Source organism: Bos grunniens, chromosome 7 (genome assembly GCF_055505025.1).
Source record: "Bos grunniens cultivar Pamir isolate PY7600 chromosome 7, Bosgru_T2T1.0, whole genome shotgun sequence".
Taxonomy (NCBI): Eukaryota; Metazoa; Chordata; class Mammalia; order Artiodactyla; family Bovidae; genus Bos; species Bos grunniens.
Window position 1 is genome coordinate 7,009,410 of NC_141171.1, and position 22,390 is coordinate 7,031,799.

General features: G+C 54.9%; 1 protein-coding gene across 1 annotated transcript; it reads right to left on the reverse strand.

Annotated features, from left to right (window-relative positions):
* Positions 1-441: 441 nt before the first annotated feature.
* RAB8A (RAB8A, member RAS oncogene family) lies at positions 442-20,983 on the reverse strand. Its single transcript, XM_086408666.1, has 8 exons — positions 20,841-20,983; positions 15,508-15,568; positions 13,209-13,269; positions 9,035-9,112; positions 6,722-6,811; positions 6,095-6,160; positions 4,535-4,585; positions 442-1,791 (listed from the first exon to the last, which is right to left on the reverse strand). The coding sequence occupies exons 1-8, from the start codon at positions 20,962-20,964 to the stop codon at positions 1,699-1,701; spliced, it is 624 nt and encodes a 207-aa protein (XP_086264792.1). The 5' UTR covers positions 20,965-20,983; the 3' UTR covers positions 442-1,698.
* Between the last annotated feature and the right edge of the window lie 1,407 nt (positions 20,984-22,390).

Consider the following 22,390-nt stretch of genomic DNA (forward strand, 5'->3'; position numbering starts at 1 on the left):
TGGTTGAGAGCGGGGTCTGAAGCAGGATCTCCTGATAGGTGAGGGAGGGAGCTCACAGTGGAGTGCTCAGCTTGGCAAAAAAGGTGTCAGCAGGACCAAGAGAAGCTTGGTGGCATGGCAGGGTAAATGTGGACACAGTGGGCTCAGTAGAGGGCACGATGCTGGCAGTGAGCGCTCTGTTTTCCTATGCTGTATGTGTATGTGTGTTTGGGGGTGCTGGAAAGCTTATTTTCCCGTCAGTCTTCTTCTAATTGTGTCACCTCCTCAGAGCTTGAGGCTACCTTTTCCTCCAGCTTGGGTTAACCTGCCGCCTCCACGTTGATCCCGTCCAGACCCGAGGCCCCTGCTGACCTGGGCTGCGTTTTAAATAGCAGGCATCCTGTGAACCCAAGTCTGGCCACATCCGTGTACCTACACGGAAAATGCGGACATAAAGATCCGTTAGCTTTGAAATGAGCTTTAATTTGTTTTCTGTAAGTGCATTTATCGACGTAAACAGAGCAGGTTAAAGAGATTTCCAGGGGAGAGCAGACTATTGCTGGTATGTTGGTTTTAATTCAAAAAAGAAAGAGAAAGGCTCCCTGGTGACACCCCTCTGACCTGGCGACCTGGTCCTGACTGCCGTCTCTCCAGGAACTTAAGAGCTGTTGAAACAGCAGTGGGCGACGACGGCAGTTGAAAACCCACCCAGACTGCTCTGCAGCCAGGCCCTGCAGGCCACCCCGAGCTCTTGGCGCGGGAAGGGTGTGCGTGTGTTCCCGATAGATCACCTGGGCCTGCCATTGTAAATCAAAGACGGAATCACCTCCTGACACTACAGATCTGGAAAAATAAAAATCTCTAGCAAGAACGTTCAATTTGGAGACGACAGGGGAGGAGGAGGAGGAGGAGCGGGCGCCCTGGCAGAGGGCGGGCTGAGTGGAGACGGTGCTTGAGTGGGGCCCCCGAGGCACGCACGTGACCCCTCAGCGCTCAGGGGGGCTGCGGGAGAGACCTACCAGCCGAGTGCAAGGCCCGGCTGGATCAGGGGACCAAACCTGGCTGTAAACAGGAAAGGCCACGCCATGCTTCTTTCCTCAGGATTTCCTTAATTTGTGCTTCCCTTTGGTTTGACAGTTAAAATGAGATGGGATGGGGGGAACGGGGCGGGGCTGGGGATAATGGTTTCTGTCACTTGTCCAGAAACCGAGAGAAGAGCTGACAGCGGGCGTCGGATGTGCAGGGCGGGTGCTTCCCGGCCTGACGTGGCTCATCGTGCTCAGCGTGTGGAGCCGAGCGCTCCGGGAGCGGTCGCCAGCCTCTGGGGGCCTCGCTTCTGCCGCAGGGGGACGTGGATGGTGGGCGGGCTTCCCAGTGGGGCTCTGGCTCTCGAGGCCCAGAGGTGGTGGCCTGCCGCGTGGGCTGCTGCTGACGGCCACGCCGCGACTCCATCTCTCTCTCTAGTTACACTGTGTGGACCCATTCAGCGGACGTCGCAGGAAAGACAGCAGGTTCTTTTCACTCATTCCATCTCCAGAGTTGAAAAAGAGCAGTTGCTAAAATAAACGATTTCTCGATTGTGTTCTGGTGGCCGTGGGCCCAGTGGCCGCGGTGCGGCTGGGGGTGCTGGAGGGGGGAGGGCCCCGGCTGAGTGAGGGGCTCACTCAGGACAGGCACAGTCAGCTGGGCCGAGCGAGGCTCAGAGTAAGGCGGCACTCCTCACAGAAGAACACATCGGAAGAAGCTGCTCCTCTTCTGCTGGTCCGGGGTGATTTTGACTCCTTGGTTGCTCCCCTGGGGGCTGTTGCCTTCCTGAAATCACAAGGGGTTTTCTGGGGTTACAGCCAAGTAACATGAGCTCTACATCCCTCAATCAACCAGCCAATGTATCCATCTGTCACCTTCCAACCAACTGTCCACCTGTCTCCTTCCTTCCTTCCATCCAACCATCCATCCATCCCCTTCCATCCAACCACCCACTCCCTCCCATCCATCATCCATATACCCTCTTCCTTCTTTCCATCCATCCCCTTCCATCCAATCATCCATCCATCTCCTTCCAACCAACCATCCCAACCATCCCCTTTTATCATCCATCAATCCTTCCAGCTGTCCCCTCCAACTGACAACTCAAATTTCAAACCCCCGTAGATCTGCTTTTCATCTACTAGCCATCTATCGCTCCTTCTAACTGTGTATTCCTTCAATCACTCATTCATCTACCCATCCACCCTCTCCAACATCTTTCCAACCACTGATTCACCCATCTCACGCTCTTCTCCCTATTTCCTTCTTTCCAGTCACCCATCCTTCCCTCCTTTCCATCTCCTATCAGTGAGGCAGCCGAGGGGCAGCGAAAGGCTCTGCCTCTTGGGATGTGGAGGTGCTGCGTCCCAGGTCCCGCTGCCACTCACACCCTCTGGCCTCCCTGTCCCTGTGCCAAGGCTCCGGCTCCCACCTCTCCCCACGGTCCGCCCTCCACCCTGCTGCAGGTGAGGCGCACCCTAAACTCGAGCCCTTCTAAACCCATCAGTGCTGCTGCCCAGCATCTGAAGCCTCTGATCTGGCCCTGCCAGCCCCGACATCTGAAATCCTGTTTTTTCTGACATGTTTGGAAGGGTACAGGTGCTGTTTCTTTGGCTAATTTCTTCTCATCTTCCAGCTCTCAGGTAAAATCTGAATTTATTTGACAGTAACTGTTGAATGTTATAACAATGCCCAACTTATACAATGTTCCATGTCAATTACATTAATAAATAAAAAGACCGATAGGAAATGATCCGGGACTGCCACTCTGAACATAAACAAAGGTAGTAAGAACTGGACAGAGTTTAACTGTTGGTGATTTGCAACTCAGTTAAAAAAAAAAAAGAAATTACACAGATTATCACTGAGCATCAGCATCTCATAATCTACGCCTTGGAAGGAGGCAACCAACAGGCCTGGATGAAAAGCACAGGCAGGGACGTTCCTGGTGGGCCAGCGCTTAAGAATCCACCTTCCAACGCAGGGAACGTGGGTTTGATCCCTGGTAAGGGAATTAAGATCCCACATGCCATGGGACAACTAAGCCTGTGCACTCCAGAGCTCACGCTTCGTAAGAGAAGCCTACGCGCTGAAATTAGAGAAAAAACCCACGTGCCACAACAAAGATCCAGCACAGCTGAAATAAAAAATAATAATCGTACAATAAAATAAAAAAAAGAAAAGCATAAAGCGTTGTCATGATGGCCAGTGTAACTCCCAGTGGGCCCAAGTGAGTCAGAACGATGCTTAAGAATCAAAATTTTACTGTTATATTGAAGAGAAAAGCATTCTAAGAAAATTACAACCGTAAGAAAATTTTTCTATAAGTACATTGGCTTACATAGACTGTTTGCTGTTTTGGCTAAAGAGCTGCTACTCTATCCATCATGTGCCCTGCAATTCAATTCAGAGCATCTTAGAATTAATGACCAGATGTAGAATGGGTCATAAAGAGTGCTTCAAGCTCTTGTATCAGACAATAGGAAGCATCACTCGGCAGGAAAAGAATGGTTCCTGGAACAGAGGTCCTGGAGCAAGACTCACGACAGCATGTAGGTGCTGAACATAGCCAAAACACAGTCCAGCGTTCAGACCCTACCAAGAAAGCACGAGTGATGCTTTGGGACCATGAAACTGCTCGTGTGGTAAACCAACAAGCTGGAGATGAATCAAAGGGTGCATGGGGAGGGACTCAGGCAGGACCTCGTAGAAGCCTCAGAGCCCTGGGATGCACCGAAGGTTGCCACAACTTGCAGACTGAGGCTGGAAGGAAAAAGCCTATCAACTTGCCAGACGTGTCAGGATGGAAAACCAGCAGCTGTCAAGACACAAGCCTTGCTTGGGGGCCTTGCTACTGGGTAGACTGTGGTTCTAAGCCTGCCTGGCGGGTTTTTCTGCAGGAGGCCCTCCATCTTCCTGCGTGCTTGGCTCCTGAGAGGGGAGGAAAGGGCCGTGTGTCCCCAGCCAGCTGGTGGGCTTAGTGAGCAGTGGGTGCTACTGAGTAGCTCTCAGCCAGAGGAAAGATGAAGCTTATGACAGACTTCCCTCGTGGCACAGTGATACGAATCCGCCCGCCAAAGCAGGGGACACGGCCTCGATCTCCCATCTGGGAAGATGCCACATGCTGTGGGGCAACTAAGCCCGTGCACCACTACCGAGCCCGTTCGTTGCAACTACTGAAGCCCTCGAGCCTAGAGCCCGTGACCCACAACAAGAGAAGCCACCGACTGTAAGAGAAGCCAGCGCACCATAATTTAAGAGTAGCCCCCAACTCTGCAACCAAGACCAGTGCAGCCAAATAAATGATACAATAAATAAATTAAAAACAACAAAAACAACTATGCCATTCGTGAAAAAAACATGAAGCTGATGAGCAAGCTCAGGGTGGATGCCCCACCCCACCTGCTAACTCGCCCCCCTTCCTAGCGATGCCCTACTAGGTGCAGCCCTCAGAAGCAGGGCCGGGCCCAGGGACGCACCACACCACTGGTGGCGATGCTGGCCCGTTCCAACAGGGACACCCACTCACCAATTTTTTATCCATTTTTGCTTTGATGTCTCTGGCGAGAGTGTAAAATGCCTGTGGAGTAAGCACACAGTTAGCACCCTGGGGGTGGGAGGCAGATGGGGGCTGGCTGGCTCCTGGCCTCTGCCACGCAATGCGTGTGGCTCAACGGTGGAGCCAGTGCGTGTAACAGTGTTAGGGCAGAGACCCAGGCATGGGGCTCACCTGTCCATCCCCATCTATCTCCTGTCACTGCAGGGATACCCCCCTCACCCAGACCACCACTTCCTCTGAGCCAATGATCCTGGGAGGTGGGATCACCCTTGACTGGTGAGACAGGAAGCTGAGGCTTGGAGGGGGCCACGTGACTTGTCCCAAGGCAGCCAGTGGCTCATTGACTCCTTGAGCTCTCGTCCTCGACCCCTGTGCTCTGTCTGCCTGCTCTGCCCTGCTTCTAACAGTCAGAGGCAGGGCATAAAGACAAGTGGCTGGCTCCCTGGCCAAACAAGCTTCATTCTGGGTTGCTGCCCTGAAAGGCCTGGTAGGTAGGGTCAAAGGTTCATCTTCCCAGGATGGGTGAAGGCTTGAGCTGACCTGGCCCTAGGCTGCTGCTGGTCCCAGTCTCCTGACCATTTATTCCCTCCCTTCCCTCATCTGGGCAACACTTCCAAACCCCACTCTGGCACCAGCCCTGCCCCAGGCCTAATACAGGGACGAATCAGCCTTAGCATGTGCTGTTGAGGGGCTCCTGGTCTGGGGAGAGGCAGAGTCTCACCGAAGACTCGTTGATGTGGTCAAGTTCTGCTGTGGAGAGGGTCTCGGGGTGCTGGGGATCCCCAAAGTGGTGGGCCTAAGGGCCTGGGGGATGGCACAGGCCTCCTGGGGGAGGGGCTGCATAGGCTCATCCGTAATGGGAAAGGGAAGGGGGACGGGACCACAGAAGGCTTGGAGGAGGGCACCGCCCAGGGGGCCAGGGACAGAGAGAGGTGGGTGAGGCCCGAGTCATGGGCGACACACATTGGCTGGGCCAGCTGGGGACGGCCTTCTGTGCCTCTTGTAGGTGGCTGAGGTCGGGAGTGGCGTGGAAGATCCATTCTGGAAAGATCTCAGAAGTGGCAAAATGCAGCAGAAGGCAGGGGAGCTACAGGGCTGGTGGAGCAGAGAGGAAGGCCTGCCTTGGCCAAGTCTTGGCAGGGCCCCTGCTCTGGATGGGCGGGCGCTGTGAATGAAAGCACGCACCCGGAGGCGGGGCTGGGCGCCGGCCGCTGGAGCACTCTCTGCGCCTCGGTCCCCCCACCCACAAAACCGCGCCTGCTCCCCGAGCGTGGCCCGAGAGCCAGTGAGATCCTGTCCCAGGTACCCAGCTGGGACCAGCCCCTGCTGGTGTCAGAACAAGGGGGCGATTTCCCCAGACTGCTTGGGCCTTGCAAGGGGCCTGGCACGTGCTGCTGCTCAAGGAGAACCTCTCGGTCATCAGTCTAGAGGCCGCGGGAGCCTGTGGCCGGTCCCCGAGACAGAGCCTCCTTGGAGGGTACTATCTGAACCTCGGCCCAAAGGGGCTGGTGCTGCGAGCCTGGGACTCACGTTCTCCACGTTGATGTTGGCCTTTGCGCTTGTCTCCATGAACTTGATTCCATAGTCCAGGGCCAGCTGGGAGGGAGGGAGACACACATGTGAACACCAGCTGCTGGGTGCTTTGACCCCCAAAGAGCACGTAAGTGGGTAACAGTGAGGGGGGCCTACGCCCTCCAGCTGGGGACGGCGGAGAGCAAGTGGTGAGCGTCCCTGGCAGGAGGGTTGCGGGGCCTGGCTCAAACCGTGGCTCTGTCCTCTGCCCCTCCGGCCTCACGGGGACTCACGCGATGTGGGGTGGGGGCAGCAGGGCACGCCAGGAAGCCCTCGCTGCTTTCAATCTTTAGGTGAAGCCTGGCTAGGCACGTGCGTCCCACCTTCCCTTCCCACGGCACATGCCCACTGACATCCAACTCCACTGTGTGCCTTAGCGAAGCCTAGCATCCCGGGAGGGTGGGTCACCTTTGTTCATAAAGATGGTGAGGGATTCTCCCCTTCTAAAGCCTGCTCCCCAACCCCATCAGGGGGCCCATCTGGGGCAGGGCAGGGCTGGCCTCCGTGCAGGAAACTCTAGACCCTGAGGTCCCTCTGCCCCACAGCATCTGGCAGTGCCAGGCCCACACTGGTCACCACACCCACCTTTTCTCCCCGTTCCTTGGAAACTTGTCTCTTGTCATTCACGTCGCACTTGTTCCCAAGGATCATCTTTTCGACGTCTGCAGAGGCGTGCTGGGGAGGAGGGGCAGGTGGGGGAGGGGAGGGGTGAAGCAGACTGGACTGTAGGCCCACTGCCAACCCGTGTCCAAGGCCAGAGTGGCATGGCCCGGACGGCTGGACACGCCCCAAACACAGGGCAGGCTGCAGCTCAGAGAGGGCGAGGGGCCTGTCCCGTGTCTGAGAGCCAGTGCCAGGGCCGAGCACAGGGTTCTGCCTGCCACCCCGACCAAGCGCACACTTTCTGGCGGCCAAGGACGCCTTCTCTACGGGCTGCATCAACCAGGTTACCGCGCTTGTCCTTGGACTCCTGGCGGTGTCTGGCCTGTGGGAGGCAAGTGACCTCCTATGGGAGGCAAGCGACCAGGTCCTGACCCCTGCTTGCCTCTCTCCTTCCCTGGCTCCCCTGCTAGAGGCGTCAGCTGCTGTCCTAGGACTGTCTGCCTGGCTCCAGCTCCCCTTGTTTTGGGCTCCAGACACAGGCTGTGCCCGGGGTGGTCCTAGCCCTTGGCAGTCACCAGCCCTGGGTGCTCTGCCTTAAGGGTGTTTCCTTAACTCTGCACTCATGCCTGAAAGGGCTTCCCTGGTAGCTCAGCTGGTAAATAATTTGTATGTAAAGCAGGAGACCCCAGTTCAATTCCTGGGTTGGGAAGATCCGCTGGAGAAGGGATAGGCTACCCACTCCAGTGTTCTTGGGCTTCCCTGATAGCTCAGACTGTAAAGAATCCACCTGCAAAGTGGGAGACCTGGGTTCAATTCCTGGGCTGGGAAGATCCCCTGGAGAAGGGAATGGCTACTCACTCCAGAATTCTGGCCTGGAGAATTCCATAGACAGAAGAGCCTGGCAGGCTACAGTCCATGGTGTCGCAAAGAGTCAGATATGACTGAGTGACTTTCACTTTCACTTCATGCCTGACAATGCTTCCTTCTTCCATCTCTCCTCTACAATCCACAGTGGGCCCCACTTCCTGAAGGATTAGGCCATGAGAGGCCCTTAGAGATACACCAGCGTGCAAACTATTACAGGAGGATTTCAAAAGGTCCCTAAAGTACAGGAAATGGAAAGTTATCCAGACCCACGATCAAGCCTATCTAGTTTCTCAAGGAGGGAAAAAAAGAGTGGGCTGACTTCATGGTCACTCGCTTTAAATCAGAGACATCAGAAAAACAGAGGAGGGTCTGAACCTCAGCTCTGCCACCACTGACAGTGTCGCTTTTCACCACTCTGACCCGGGGTCTCCATTTTGGTGTTATAAATGAAGTGATAACGTTTCTTATCTTTAAAAAGTGGGTCAAAGGTAACTAAAGAAAACAGAACCTTTCTGTTCTCAAAAATATAGTTCTTTTTCAAAAAGTGTGTGTGCTTTTTCGTTCGAGCACAGAATGGTTTAACGTTATTGCTTTAGGTAAATAAGTAAATACACTTTTTTAAAAAAAGAAAAGGTTCTTCTTGCTGTAGCTCAGATCTGGCCTCAGAAAAACGCCCTCTGCTGCTTCCAAACGTCCTACTAACTGGAAGGCTCTTGCCTACTGGCCAGAATGGAGAGCTTCCAGAGGCTGCAGCCCCTGCCTGCCAGCACACATGGGGTCCTCAGGCCAGAGCACCTGTCCACAGGTGCCGACCGTGCTGGGACCTTCAGCCCTGGCTTCACAGGTGCATGAAATTCTCAGATCGGAAGCCTCACCCGGTGAGTCATCAAAAGCCACAAGTTTGTCATTGGGGGAGGCTTTGGGGTGAGGGCAAGCTCTTTGGAGAGCAGGAAGATGACCACACTGGTTTTGGGACCAGTGGGGCAGGAAGGGGGGCCTGGGGTTCTCTTCCCTTGGGGCTCAAGGTCTCCTCCCACGGGCTGCTGCGGGGCCAGCACGGTCGGCCTGAGCATGGGTCCCTCCTCCCAGCTCATAGCCCGCTCCGTGGCAGCTCAAAGTCTGGCCTGACATGCCCTCACCACACCCTCCAAGTACAAAGGTCACGCCACTTCGAGACCTTTCCTTCTCTAGAAAGCAGAGTGCTCACTGGGCCTGGGTATCCTTCTTCCTTGATCTGGGGCTGCCCAAACCAGACAGCCCGGCTGGCGGAACGGGCTCTCGGGGCTGCTCTGTGACGAAGCCACACTTGGGTGGTTTCTGGGGTCGACTGTGTGGATTCCCGTCCCTCTTTGTTCCTAGTGAGTTACTTCGAGGTGCCTCTGTGCTCAGGATCTCATGGGTAAAACCAGGGCGCTCCTAGAGACTCACCTCTTCAATGTTCCGAATCCAGTTCCGGATGTTATCAAAGGACTTCTCGTTGGTGATGTCATAGACCAGCATGATGCCCTGAGCAGGGGGAGACAGACACACAGGCTCTGGACAAGCTGCAAGCTCTCTCGGAGGGAGGACCCAGGAGGCGGGCAGCAGGGACCCGACAGGACACCCTCCCGGACCCTTCCTTCTGCTGGGCTCAGGCACCAGCCTCCCCCTGGTGGCGCAGGCTCTAGTCCTGTTCCTTGGCCACCAATGTGACCCTTCCTCAGAAGCCCAGACACTACTACCCTCATGCTTACAGAGGAGCCCTGCAGGCAGGAAAAACACAAGCTCGCATGCCTTGGCAGCCAGCGAGGTCCCAGTGGCTGGCCTCCCAACCTCGCCTCCTGCAGCCCCTGCTCTACAGACTGTGCTCCGTGGTCCTGATGCCCACCGTGCTCCCCCTCTTGCCACCCTTGGCGATGCTCGGCCTCTTCCACACCCACTCACCCCGCACGCACCCTGCCGAGCCTTCTCCTAGACTCAGCCAGGGCCGCCTCCTCTGTTTATCCCAGCATCACCCCTCATCTGGTGCCCACCATGAGCTGGGCACTGTAATAGAGTCTCCCTGAGATCCACAGGCTTGGGTCGGGTGCCCCACTGTCCCCACTGTGAGAACGGGGACCCTGAGGCTGCAAGTGGGAGCAGGGAGAGGGGGGCTAGGTCCCTCTCTCTGGACACATGAGAAAGTAAAGGACCCAACTGGAGTCTAAGCCTAGGGGGACAAACCCTGATGCCCATGTGCCTTCCAGCAACCCCACTGTTATTGGGCTGGCTTTAAGCCCTGGGGCAGACAACGCTGAGGCCTCTGTGGTTCTGTAACCAACGTGTGAGCAACTGGGAGATGGTCCATGGGTTCTGAAACAGCTGCAAAGTGAACCCGCCTTCGCTTGAGCCTACAATCTGCCATCGCCAAGAAGGACAAATACCCTACTTGATAAAAGAGAAAACTGAAGTACAGAGAGAAGTGACCTTTATGATTCCAACCCGGCTCTAATGCAGCTGATGACAGGAACTGCCTTGGACCCTCCACAGGATCCAGCAGTGCTCAGGGCGACCCTGTGACAGGCCCCCTGCCACCCTGGACATCCCCACAGGGCACGTGGTGAGCCAGCCTGCAACAGGATCTCCGGCCCCGTGAGGCTCAGCCCCTGGGTTCCGACGCACACGGCCCCAGCTGTCCTGCCGAGGCCCGGCTCACTCCATTCCATCACGTTACATGGTTCCCTGGGTGGGGGTCAGTGGTAGAGAATCTGCCTGCGACGCAATGCAGGGGACGTGGGTTTGATCCCTGGGCTGGGAATATCCCCCAGAGAAGGAAATGGCAACCCACTCCAGTATTCCTGCCTGGAGAATCCAATGGACCGAGGAGCCTGGTGGGCTACAGCCCATGGGGTTGCAAAGAGTCAGACACGACTTAGTAACTAAACAAGCACAACCTGCTCCAGGGGCCTAAACCCTCTGTTCACAAGCTCTGGTGCTGGCCAAGATGTCTCTAAGGCCGCCTGAATTTGCAGAGTAAGAACGCGGGCCATGTGTCCTGGGCAGATAACTACAGGGCGAGGCTGTGACAAAACCACAGAGAGGGCAAGCAAGCCACTGCAATTCCCAGTCCCCGTTGTGACTGTGAGGCTATGTAAGTGGCCGTATAGCCCGCCACAGCCACGACTTCTCAAAAATGCCACCTGGGAACCCTCGTTCAGTGGTCTCTTGCAGAGACTAAACGGAGATTGCGGACAGGAAGACTTGGAGGAGCTTTTAGTGGCTGTGATGTGCGCCACGCTCCAGCCAAGGGGAGCGTGAGAAGACGACTCCGGCAGGTGGACACTCTGAATCGAGCATCACTGGGGCCTCTACCCATGGGGCAAGAAACACCACAGGCTTGGGAGGCCTTTCTGCCCCTTTATTCAGGGACTGGCCCCTCTGATGGCCTAGGATTCTGCAGCCACCACTGCTGGGTTGGCGCCTTGGAATCAGGTCCCAGATTTTTACCTGTAGGGGCTTGGGGGGGGGGGGGTGGTTAATGAATACAACTCTATCAGGAAGGCACAGGAGTCCCTGGAAAACATCTGTTGTTGCTCAGTCATGTGCAACTCTTTGCGACCACATGGACTGTAACCCACCAGGCTCCTATGTCCATGGGATTTTCCAGGCAAGAAGACCTCTTTACATTCCTACAGAAGGTAAAAGTCTTCTGTGTAAGAAGTGGGTTGCCACTTCCTTCTCCAGGGGATCGTCCCGACCCAGGGCTCGAACCTGCGTCTCCTACATTGGCAGGTGGAATCTTTACCGCTAAGTCACCAGGGAAACCAAAAACACAGGATCACTCTATCTCTGGTCCTCCCTGAAGCTCCCCTCAAGGCTCCAGTGAGCTTCTTCCTGGCCTGTTAGGGCACAGCTCCCCAGACCTGACTGCAAGCTTACAACTGGACACCGGATGTCCGATGCTCCCCAAACTTTGGACCCAAGGGTCTAGTGCCACAAGGACAAAGGAAAGGTGATGACGGGCTGCAGCGGTGGCAATGCTCCCCACCCTATCCTTTATGGTCACCCCTGGCTGTACAAGGCTCTGGGGCACCGGAAGTGTGGCAGGTGTGACTGAGGGCCTGGGTTGCCAACGTTAACAGATTTAGATTCAAATGGCCACACCCAGCTGGCAGCTTCCGTATGAGTTAGCGTAGGTCTGGGAGGACACAGTCATCTTGGGGCTGGACAGGGTCTCACAGATGGCTCAGTCCTGCCTTCTCGGGAGCTCGCTGAGGACACGAGGGCTGGGAAGAGCCCCTCACTACCAGCCCAGACATTTATCTTCTGTGTGAATTTAAGCAGGGCCTGAAATGGTGCCAAGCCTCAGGCTCCTCATCTGTACAATGGGGACGATCACGGCACCTACACTCAGGGATTTATGGTCAAGACCTAGGCCCCCTGCCAGCTGCAGAGAAGGGTTTGGCAAATGGGGTAAGTGGCTGGTGGGTGGGGGTATTATTTCAGCCCAGAGAGGGACAGGGTCTGCCTGAGGCCACACAGCAAAAGCTCCCCCAGGACCCAAGTGCCCCAAGACCTCTGCTGTACCAGAGCACAGCAAGGTGAGGGGAAAATTAGTAAATTAATTTTAATGAGGAGCACTAAGGTTGCAACCCACATGATTGAGTTTCTATTATGTTCAGATGCTGTGTGGGATGCTCTAAATACTTAATGCTTCTATTCATTGCTGCTGTCTGCCAGCAATTCCCAAGCTCCTAGCACCCTCAGTTTGGTCCCAGGTATCGGGCATGTGCTGGGGACCCAGAGGCAGCCCAGCCCTCCTGGAGCTTTCGGCCTAGTGGAGGAAACAGGTCTAAGCAGCTGATTGATGGGGCAAAGCTGGAGCTGGAAACGGGGAACTGGCCATTTATGCTCACAACTGCCTGGGACACTCCTGTTCTCTGTACCACTTTCCAAGGAAGGCGAACGTGCTCAGAGAGCGACCCAGGTGGCTGAGTAGGTCTTGTGAACCTTCCTCCCACTCCCCGCAGCCCCTGGGCACCCTGCTTTGTATACACTCCTCACAGGTGCAGGACCTGCTTGGAGATCCTGAGGACAGGACCCTGGCCCAGGCCAGGTTGCTCTCTGCATCTGATTTGGGCCTGGCCTAGAGAAGGTGCTTGGTGAAAATATCTGATGGATGAAGAGCGAGTGTCCCCAGTCGCCTCATTCTGCCCCAGGCCCAGGAAGCAGATATAACAGACAACAACCCAGAGCGAGTCGGCTCCTGGAAGATCTTCAAGTTTTCGGTAGCAAATTCCACAGAGACTGACGTGGGCCACGTGAGCGCTCCTCAGCGTTGGGGCATGCCAGCTCTGATTTACCTGACCTTACCTGGAAGAACCGGCTTCCTGTGTCTTCCTTCATTCCTGGGGAATTAGGTTTCCTTGAACCCTGCATTGTCTCTGGAGCTGGAAGGGGATGCATGGACAAGGGGGTGGAGGTGGGGCACAGAGCCTTTTCCTAAAACTAACCTGGAACCAAGGACCCCTGAGAAGCCAGACCATGGGCTCTTCAGAAACTTCAGGTATCAGTGTCCAAGGACGAGATGTTCACTTGACTTGAAAAAAAAAGAGCCTCAAACCCCACGCAAACCAATACATACCATTGCACCCCTGTAGTAGGCCGTTGTGATCGTCCGAAACCGTTCCTGACCAGCTGTGTCCCTAACGATGAGAAGGAGAAGGGATATTAGCAGTGATGCAGAACAATCATCACAGTGAGAATGAGGGGCATTTACCCAGGACGGACAGCCAGCTTTCTCATGGGCCATCAGCTCCTGATTCATTACTCTGCTGTGGGGCACTGCCCCCCATCATTAGAGAAAGAAACCACGGCCAGGGCAGCTGTCTGATGTCTCCTGGCCAGGGATATGGCAGAATGACTTCTCTTCCATACCCTGTCTTCCTGGGGATTTCCCCCAGGGTTTATGGGCCCCAGAAGAGCCAAGGTTGGATGGTATTATCTGAAAATCTGGGGCCAGGTGTGTGGAAGGGGCTGGTCAGGTGGCAGGGGGACACAGCCCTCCTTGGTAGGCTGAATTAGGGGAGCCCCAAGAAGCTCAGGAAGCAGCTCCATGCTCACCATCTTGGTGGAGACCCCGGGGGAAAGGCCTTCCTTGTGGGTACGGTGGCGACACCTGGGTCAGATATGCCCCTGCCCAGCCAGCTCCTGGCACGGAGGGTATTCATTATTCTGTTTGAAGGTGACAACTGGCCGGTGGCAGAGCCAGGACAAGACCACAGCTTTTGTCTCTGGGCCCAGGGCTCCTCCTGCGACCCTGCACCACCCTCTGCTCAGGGCTCAGCATGTCCGGACCAGACAGACACACCTGATTTGGGGCCATGTTGACTTTTGGCCGCCAATAGCAGGTGACGTTAGCGGTTATGATCAGTTATGATTTTACGACTGTTCTAGAAGAGTTTTAAGACAGTCATTAACCCCACTGTGATTGCTAAGAGCAGAAGCAGGAGGAGGGGAGGAAAAGAAAGCACAACTCCTCCTTGCTGGTGCAGTGTCCCTTTGAACTTGGGCACTGAGGCTGCCAGGGAGCCAACGTGTTGTAAAATAGAGGAATCTGAATGGCCTGTAACTTACGAGGCGGCTAGAGACCGGCTGCCTCCCGAGCTCAGGAGGATCAGTTAGGCCACAAACAGAATTCAATTCTGAAGTCGGGCTCAGAGGTGGAGACCCCTGAAGTTGAGGGGACCCGCCAGGCAGATGGGGCAGCGCTCAGCATCTGAGACTTGAGCTGGGGAGATGAGCTGCAGGGAGGGGGCTCCGCAGCCCATCTCACAGCCCCCATCCCACACACAGGCATGTGCCTGGATTGGAAGGACTGAGTTACCCTCCCCAACGTGACCTCTCTCTGTGTGGTTCAGGGTTTGTGTTTCCCCTGCGAGTGACGGGGCTGCAGGCTGAGGCTCTCCTACATCTGACCACCTGAGCCCAGCCTTTCCAAGGCCGGTAGCCTACAGACCACAATCCATGATGGGGACTCACAAATTCTGATTTTATGGAGCACAGGAAGTCAGTCCCTGGTGAGCCGAACAGAAACAGATCTCACTGTTGGGCCTGGCCTCAGCTCATTTTTGGTTCTGGGGTTTCAGGTCTGCATGTTAGGAAGAGAGGCCTGGGTGTCCCCAGGAGAGAAAAGAGGAAGTGATGTCAGGCCTCCTTCATCAAGCTGATGGGCTCATGGAGAGGCCGGGCAGACGTATCCTGCTATTTTGGCGGCCTTCACTGCCGCCACGAGGGTTCTCTGAGAGCTCAAGGGGAGCAGGCTGCTCTGAGGCGCAGTGTGTGCCCACATGTGAGCTGGGTCTGGTGGCTATGTCCTCAGAGCGGGTGGACACTGACTCTAAGCCCCATCAACCAGCAAAGCACCGTTCCTGGGGCTTCTGTCGGCTCCTCCTTTCCTTTTCTGGCCATATAGCTGGGGATATGGGGCTTCCCTAGTGACTCAGATGGTAAAGAATCTGCCTGCAATGCGGGAGACCTGGGTTCAACCCTGGGTAGGGAAGATCCCCTGGAGAAGGGAATGGCAACGCACTCCAGTATTCTTGCCTGGAGACTTCCATGGACAGAGAAGCCTCATGGGCTGTAGTCCATGGGGTCGCAAAGAGTCAGACACGACTGAGCGACTAACATTCACATTTCTGGGTATGTGGGATCTTAGTCTGATCAGGGATCGAACCCATGCCCCATGCAGTGGAAGTGCAGAGTCTTAACCACTGGACCACCAGGGAAGTCCCTTCACCTGGGGCTTCTGAAGAAAGCCCAAAGTGTTTGGGCTAGGCACAAAGAGATGAGGGCCATGGTCGGGTGGTGCGGGGCGCGGAACCAGGGGCTTCTAGCTCAAAGCACTTGCTGGCGGAGGGGCTGATGAAGGCCACAATGCTTACCATATCTGTAGCTTAATTCTCTTGCCATCGAGCTCTATGGTCCTAATTTTAAAGTCAATTCCTGAAAGAAAAGAAAAGAAAAAAGGCACATCACTGTCAGCCTCTCTCCCAAGCTGCATCTGCGGTGGGTGCTGCCAACCTGTGCAGTCACAGTCTCGGGGGCACCTGCTGGCGCTTGGGCAGGCAGGATCTCTAAACCCCTCAAACAAATCTGGAGGTGCCTGGTGAACTTTCTCCTCTCACAGAAGGGGAGGCTGAGGCTCAGAGGACAGAATGGAGCTGCACAGAAGGAAGCTGGCGAGGCGCAGGGCTGGCGGGCAAACCCAGGCAGGTCAGGTGCCGAAGCCTTGCTCTCTTCCCTTCCCTGGTCGGCGGCCTCATGGAATGGGTGCCAGAGCCTCCCACTTCCCGCCACCCGTACCTGGCCCTCCAAGCACAAGGGCGCTGGGCCTGAGATGTGCCTGATGCAGATGGAGGGCTGGCATTTACACATGTAGGTCCTTCTCTGTGAGTGGTCCCCACCTGCCTGCCTGTTAGCCTGACAAAACCTGCTGAAAGACCCCCTCCCAAGAAGCCTTCCTGACCCTGCCCTCCTTCTCTCCCACCCTCTGGCCCCAGGCCCCTTTCCCCAGCATCAGGGCGACCTCTCAGCCTTCTTAACTGCCCTCCAGGCTCTCCCACCACTGTTCCCTCAATCCCCTCCCGAGCTTCCAAAACACACACTCAACCATGTCACTGAGCTAACCTCGGCTCTAAACCTTCCAGTGTGTTCACCAGCACGCGAGTGGATAAACAAAACACAGTCCGTCCCTACAGAGGAATATTACTCAGCCATAAAAAGGAATGGAGCCCTGACACATGCTGCTACGCAGATGAACTCTGGAAATATGACACTGAGTGAGAGAAGCCGGACAGGGAAGGTCACATAGTATATAATCCCAGTCATGAAACATCCAGAAATGGCAAATCCAGAGTGACAGAAAGGAGACTATTGGTTGCTGAGGGGTGTGGGCTGTCTTTCTGTCATAATGAAAATGTTCTCAAATTGACTGTGATGATGGCTGTACAACTCTGTAAATGGGTCTGAAGCCACTGACTTATACACTTTAAATGGGTGAGTTGAATTATATGTCAATAAAACGTTTTTTTTTTTTGGCCATGCCATACAACATGCAGGATCTCAGTTTCCTGACCAGGGACTGAAATGAGCCACAGCAATGAAAGCCTGGGATCCTTACCACCAGGCCACCAGGGAACTTCCCATAATAAGATTGTTTAAAAATTTCCCCCAACACCTTTCAGTGGCTTCCCACTGACTCCTTGGCCCCAAGATAAAGTGAAAACAGTTGCCCAAGTGCGCTAACCTGGCCCCCTCAGAACCCATGGCTCTCAGCCTCCTCTCTGGCCACATCGCCCAAGTATGTTTCAGCCTCAAGGCTTTTAGGTTTGCTCTTTCCCCTCCTGGAATGTTCTTTCATTTCATGGCCACCTGGCTCCCCTCTCCCTTCACTCAGGTCTCTGTTCCAGTCACCTCCTCGGGGAGCCTTCCTAACCATCCTCTCCCCTCCAACCTGCTTCATCTTCTTCATGTATTACCCCTGACATTGTTTATTCACTCCATGACGCTAGGAGCAAAACGTGATGATCTGAATGGCCTGTGTGGAGGAGTAACAGCTAAGTCCAGTCCCTGCCCCTAGGAGTTTGTTCTGAAGCTCTACCTGTGGGGACTTCCCTGGTATCCTGTGGCTGAGACTGCACTCCCAATGCAGGGGACCCAGGCTGGATCTCTGGTCAGGGAACTAGATCCCACACACAGCAACTAAGAGTTCACATGCCACAATTAAGCCCTGGTGCACCCAAATCAATCAATCTATATCTATATCTATATATTTAATCTCCACCTGTCAACCTTTGAGACTGAGGCCTGGCTTGACCCTTAGAACCTAGGGTTCACGTGTGTGTGCTCAGATGTTCAGTTGCAGTTGGACTCTTTCCGACCCCACGGACTATAGCCCACTAGAATACCTCTTAGGGATTCTCCAGGCAAGAATACAGGAGTGAATTACTATTTCCTCCTCCAGGGGATCTTCCTGACCTGGGGACTGAAGCTGGTCTCTTGTGTCTCCTGCATTGGCAGGTGCATTCTTCAACCACTGAGCCACCTGGGAAGCCCAGAACCCTGCAGGGGAATGCTAATTCCATCCTTGCCTGCCTTAGGAGCTGTCCTGTGGACGAGAGGGAATGTAAGCCTGCATCTGAGTACTGGCCTTTAGAACATAAGCTCCAGGAGGGCAGGTGCTCTTTATGATTGCATTTCCAGTGACCAAGTGCAGCAGGGATTGAGTATGTATTTGCTAGAAGCTGATCACTTAGTCCTGCACACAAACTTTGACTGCAGGCCTAGTTAGTTAACAGTTCCGCTTCCTCCTGATCCATCCAAGTCACCCCTCCAGCTCCTACACTGAGCCAGATGCCTGGTGTGCAGCAGGCACTGGGGAAAAGATGGCTGCGTAAAAAAAAAGGAAGAGCAATAGATCTACGTGGTGCTGCGTGGTTTAGCAAGCACTTACACGTATATCATCCGCCTCCCTGAAGGAATGAATGAATGGGACTCTAAGGAGAAGCCAGGGCTTGAGCCAGGCTGGGGAGAGCTAACTCCAGGAGCCACGGGTCCAAGTTCAAACCACAAATGATCGATGGAGCTTATGAGAGCAGGCTTTGGCAAAATGTAACCTGGGCAGAAAATGAACAGCCACTTAATCCCCAATCTATAAAGAAAATACAGAGGCATGCTCAGTGCCAATCGCCTCTATGCATTAGGCTGTATTTCAGGACTAAGCCACATGCAAGTGGCTTCTTAAAGCATTCTAAACGTCTTCCTAAAACATCCTCTGCTCCTGTTATACATGTGTGTGTGTGTGTTACTCAGTCGTGTCCAATTCTTTGCGACCTCCAGGCTCCTGTGTTCACGGGATTCTCCAGGCAAGAATACCGCAGTGGGTTGCCATTCCCTTCTCCAGAGGACCTTCCCCATCCAGGGATCGAACCCAGGTTTCCTGCATTGAAGGCAGATTCTTTACTTTCTGAGCCACCAGGAAAGCCCACATACATGGGAATGTATGAAATCAAGAAGCACTGCCCAATCGACAGAACCCAAAGCACCACTCTATCTGCCTCTTGGGTTTTACTAACACACCAAGTTTTATTAGGAAGTGTAAACTTTACAAGGCCTAAGAGTTATGAGGCCATACCTTCAAGGTCACAGGGAATTAAAATTTCCTAGAAAACAGAGGCCAGCAGGAAGGCTACACATGTAATGAGGATCCTGAGGTCGGGGGGCGGGATCCTGGGTTTAAGTGCCATGCCCACTGCCTTAGATGACCTTGCCCAAGTTACATCCTCACCTGTAAGTGGAGGCTGGCCTCCTCAGAGACTAGACTGGGTTTTCCTGTCAAGAATTAAGAACCAAACAAAAAACTCAACCTCCAAATTCTCACCAGGAAGGTTCTGACTCTGGGAAACTGAGGTCTGGACTGAGAGCAAGCCACAGTCTACCAGGAGTGAATATCACTTCCTGATTGGTGGGGGTGCAAAGATAAAACTCCAAAGTTTGACCTTGGTGTTAGTGAAGGGGAGGAATCAGAAGGACCTGTGTCTGGGGAAGGATGCTGTCACGGTAGGAGACACTGTGCTTCCTCTAGATGGCCACTGATAGTGGAGAAAGCCCCCTGTTCATTGTACAGCTCTGATCCTCCACCATCCAGGCACTGGCCAAAACAGAGAACACCACTCCCAAACTGAATAAACAGGGCTCGGAGAGGTGAAGTGCTCGTTCAAGGGCAAACAGCACCTGGACATCAGAATAATGACTGCCAGTCCCATTCTCTTTCCATTTGGCAGCTAAGTGTCTTGCAAAGTGCAGCTCTGGAAGAAGGCAAAGATGGAATTGGCAGCGCACTATGGGGATTAGGGAGATAAGGCACACAGGGGCAAAGCAAAGCCCATTTCCTAGGTTTTTTCCCCAACTCCTGGGCTTAGTGATCTTTCTCCCAGTTCCCCACTCCACAGCAAGGCTGCATAGTTTACAGGCTATCAGCTTAATGGATGTTACTTTCAGGTCAAGCCCTTTCATGCAGACAACGGTCATTTTTGTGGGGTGGGGAGAAGTCAGCCCCACTTTCATGGATGTCAGAACTGAGAAGCAACAACTCTGTTCCACCACAATGTGGGCTGGCCCCTGCAGGCAAGGGCAGTTCTGCAAAGTGACAACCAGTGTCCTGGGCCGAGCGATAGGGAAGTCAGGGCTGTCAGTGGCAGCGGCTGATTTTGGTTTCTCACTGAAGCTTTTATCTGGCATCTGCCTCGAGATGACAGGTCCCAGAGCAGACAGCTATCAATCGCCATTTCTGTCACCCTCGAGTGGGATGGAAGGCTGGGCACGGGCAGGGAAAGTCTTTGGACTCCCTCTTACCATTCCTTCTAGAAGAAATTCATCCACGGGGGAAACAGGTCAGGGAGAGGGATGCAACCCCTGAATATTCCAGAGGAAAGAAGAGGAGATGTCTGGGTTGGAGTCCTGGCTTTGAGATGGATCAGCTGTGCTTGTCCTGGGGGTGTGTGCTCACATCTCTCTGGGATGGCTGAGCCTTAATTTCTGGGTTCAGACATAAAGTGAAAGTGAAGCCGCTCAGTCCTGTCTGACTCTTTGCAACCCCATGGACTGTAGCCTATCAGGCTCCTCCATCCATGGGATTTTCATACATATCTGGGAACAAATACCATCCTTGCCACCTGTAGATGGTGTGACCACAGGCAAGTCTAGTATCCTCTGTGAGCCTCAAATTCCTCATCTGTGAAATGAACTAATAACAGCACCTAATTCAGAGCATTCGGAAGTGTGATAATGCACCATAAAGAGCCTGGCACACAGTAAATGAGTAATAAGATCAGATGTCACTTGTCGCTGCCCCTATTCTCCATGCCTGTTTCCAATTAGTAAGACGAGGAAACCAAAAACTTCTTCAAGGGCTGCTGCGAAGACCGAACAAGACGACGGGGGCCAAGACCTCAACCAGGACATATACTCTCTGAGCAGGCTGAGGGTTGGGGCCTCAGTCTTCCCATCTGCAAAATGGGCACCTGGTCCCCACTCCCTCCCATGTCCGGGGAACCCCCAAACGATGATGCAGGCGACTGCTCTTTAACCCTCTGCCTCCCTTTGATCCTCTGAGATCCCTGGTCCATCCCGCCCGGCCGCTCCCTCAGCCCCAGCTCCTCAGGGGCGCGCCCGGCCCGGGCCTCTCGCGCCCCCGGCCGCTCCCCAGCCCCGCTACCTATGGTGGAGATGAAAGTGGAGTTGAAGGCGTCCTCGGAGAAGCGGAACAGGACACAGGTCTTCCCCACCCCCGAGTCCCCGATCAGCAGCAGCTTGAACAGGTAATCGTAGGTCTTCGCCATATTACACTCTCTCCCCGACGGGAAGTGCTGCTAGCGCCTCGCCACTGGCCGCTAGCCCCGTCCATCAGCGCGGATCCCGCCCCCGATTGGCTCCTGGCCCGACGCGCGTCACCGCGGCCGACGCCAGCCCCCGCACCCCGCCCGCCTCGGGAAGACGTGGGGAAAAGGCGAACTGGGCGCAGAGCCGGAAGCGACCCAAACGCGCCGTTCATTGGCCGGCGCTCAGGACAAGGCGGGCTGCGATTGGCCAGCGGTGAGACGTCAAGGAACTTCAAATACGGACAGGGAGGAGGCGTGGCATCCCCCGTCCCCGCCTTCTTCCCTCCACTCTGGGGCGGCCCCGCCCCGCGATGGGATGGGGATAAGCCGGGAGCTTGGTCAACGGCTCCGCGCGCCCTCAAATCAGGGGCCGGTCTGGAGCTTGTGCGCACGCGCGCCGGGAAGACCGTTGGCGCCAGCAGAGGGCGCACGCGCGTGGGGTCTGTGGAGCCCGCGCTCCAAGACCCGCGCAGCCTCAGTTGGTGCCCGGACAAGTGTTGGGAGGCAGCGTGGCTGTGGTGGTGCGGTGTGGAGGCGTGTGCGTCGTTCCAGGGGAGCCAAAGAGCAAAGGAGAGCAGGGGCGCCGTCATAGTCGAAGCGAGGTCCCCTTGAGACCTGCTGAGGGACCTCGGCGCTGGCCAGGGGACCTACCTAGAGATACCCAGACTTCATTCACCAAGCTGCGCCCTGAGGCCCGCAGGACTCCTCAGGACGGGCCCACAAACCTGTTTAGAAGTTATCTAAGTCTTACCCTGGAGCCTCGCCTGCGGCAAACCAATCAGCTCTTTGAGGCGCACCTTGGGGGCTTCGGAAACCTCAGGAGTTAGCACAGTGTGAATTATAGGGAATACTTAACGGGCGTTGGTTCTGTGCCTGCCAGTGTTGTCAGCATTTACATAGTGTTTTATCCCCACCCCAACCCACTGAGGTAGGTATTATTGTCGTCCCCCCATTTTATGATGAGGAAACCGAGGCCAAATAGGTTAAATGACTTTCCCACGGTCTTAACCAGGTAGGCTGGATTTTGAACTCAAAGGGATCAGCTTCAGAGGTTGAGGTCTTTTTTTTGTCTGCACTATGTTGCTCAAATGGTAAAGAATCTGCCTGCAATGCGGGAGACCTGAGTTCGATTGCTGGGTGGGGAAGATCCCCTGGAGGAGGAAATGCCAACCCACTCCAGCATTCTTGCCTGGAGAATCCCCGTGGACAGAGGAGCCTGGAGGGCTACAGTCCATGGGCTTGCACAGAGTCGGACACGACTTAAGCGACTAACACACACACACGTACATGTCGCATGTGTAGACCTTAGATCCCTGACCAGGTATGCCTCTGCAGTGGGAGTGCAGATTCTTAACCACTGGATCGCCAGGGAAGTCTGGAGGCTGAG

Coding starts and splice junctions, on each gene's coding strand:
- RAB8A (XM_086408666.1), bottom strand. CDS start 20,964: ATGGCGAAGACCTACGATTACCTGTTCAAGCTGCTGCTGATCGGGGAC. Junction 6,161..6,721: donor CCAAGGAACGGGGAGAAAAG/GTGGGTGTGGTG, acceptor CCTCCCTCCCAG/CTGGCCCTGGACTATGGAAT. Junction 1,792..4,534: donor CAAAAATGGATAAAAAATTG/GTGAGTGGGTGT, acceptor TTGTGATTTCAG/GAAGGCAACAGCCCCCAGGG.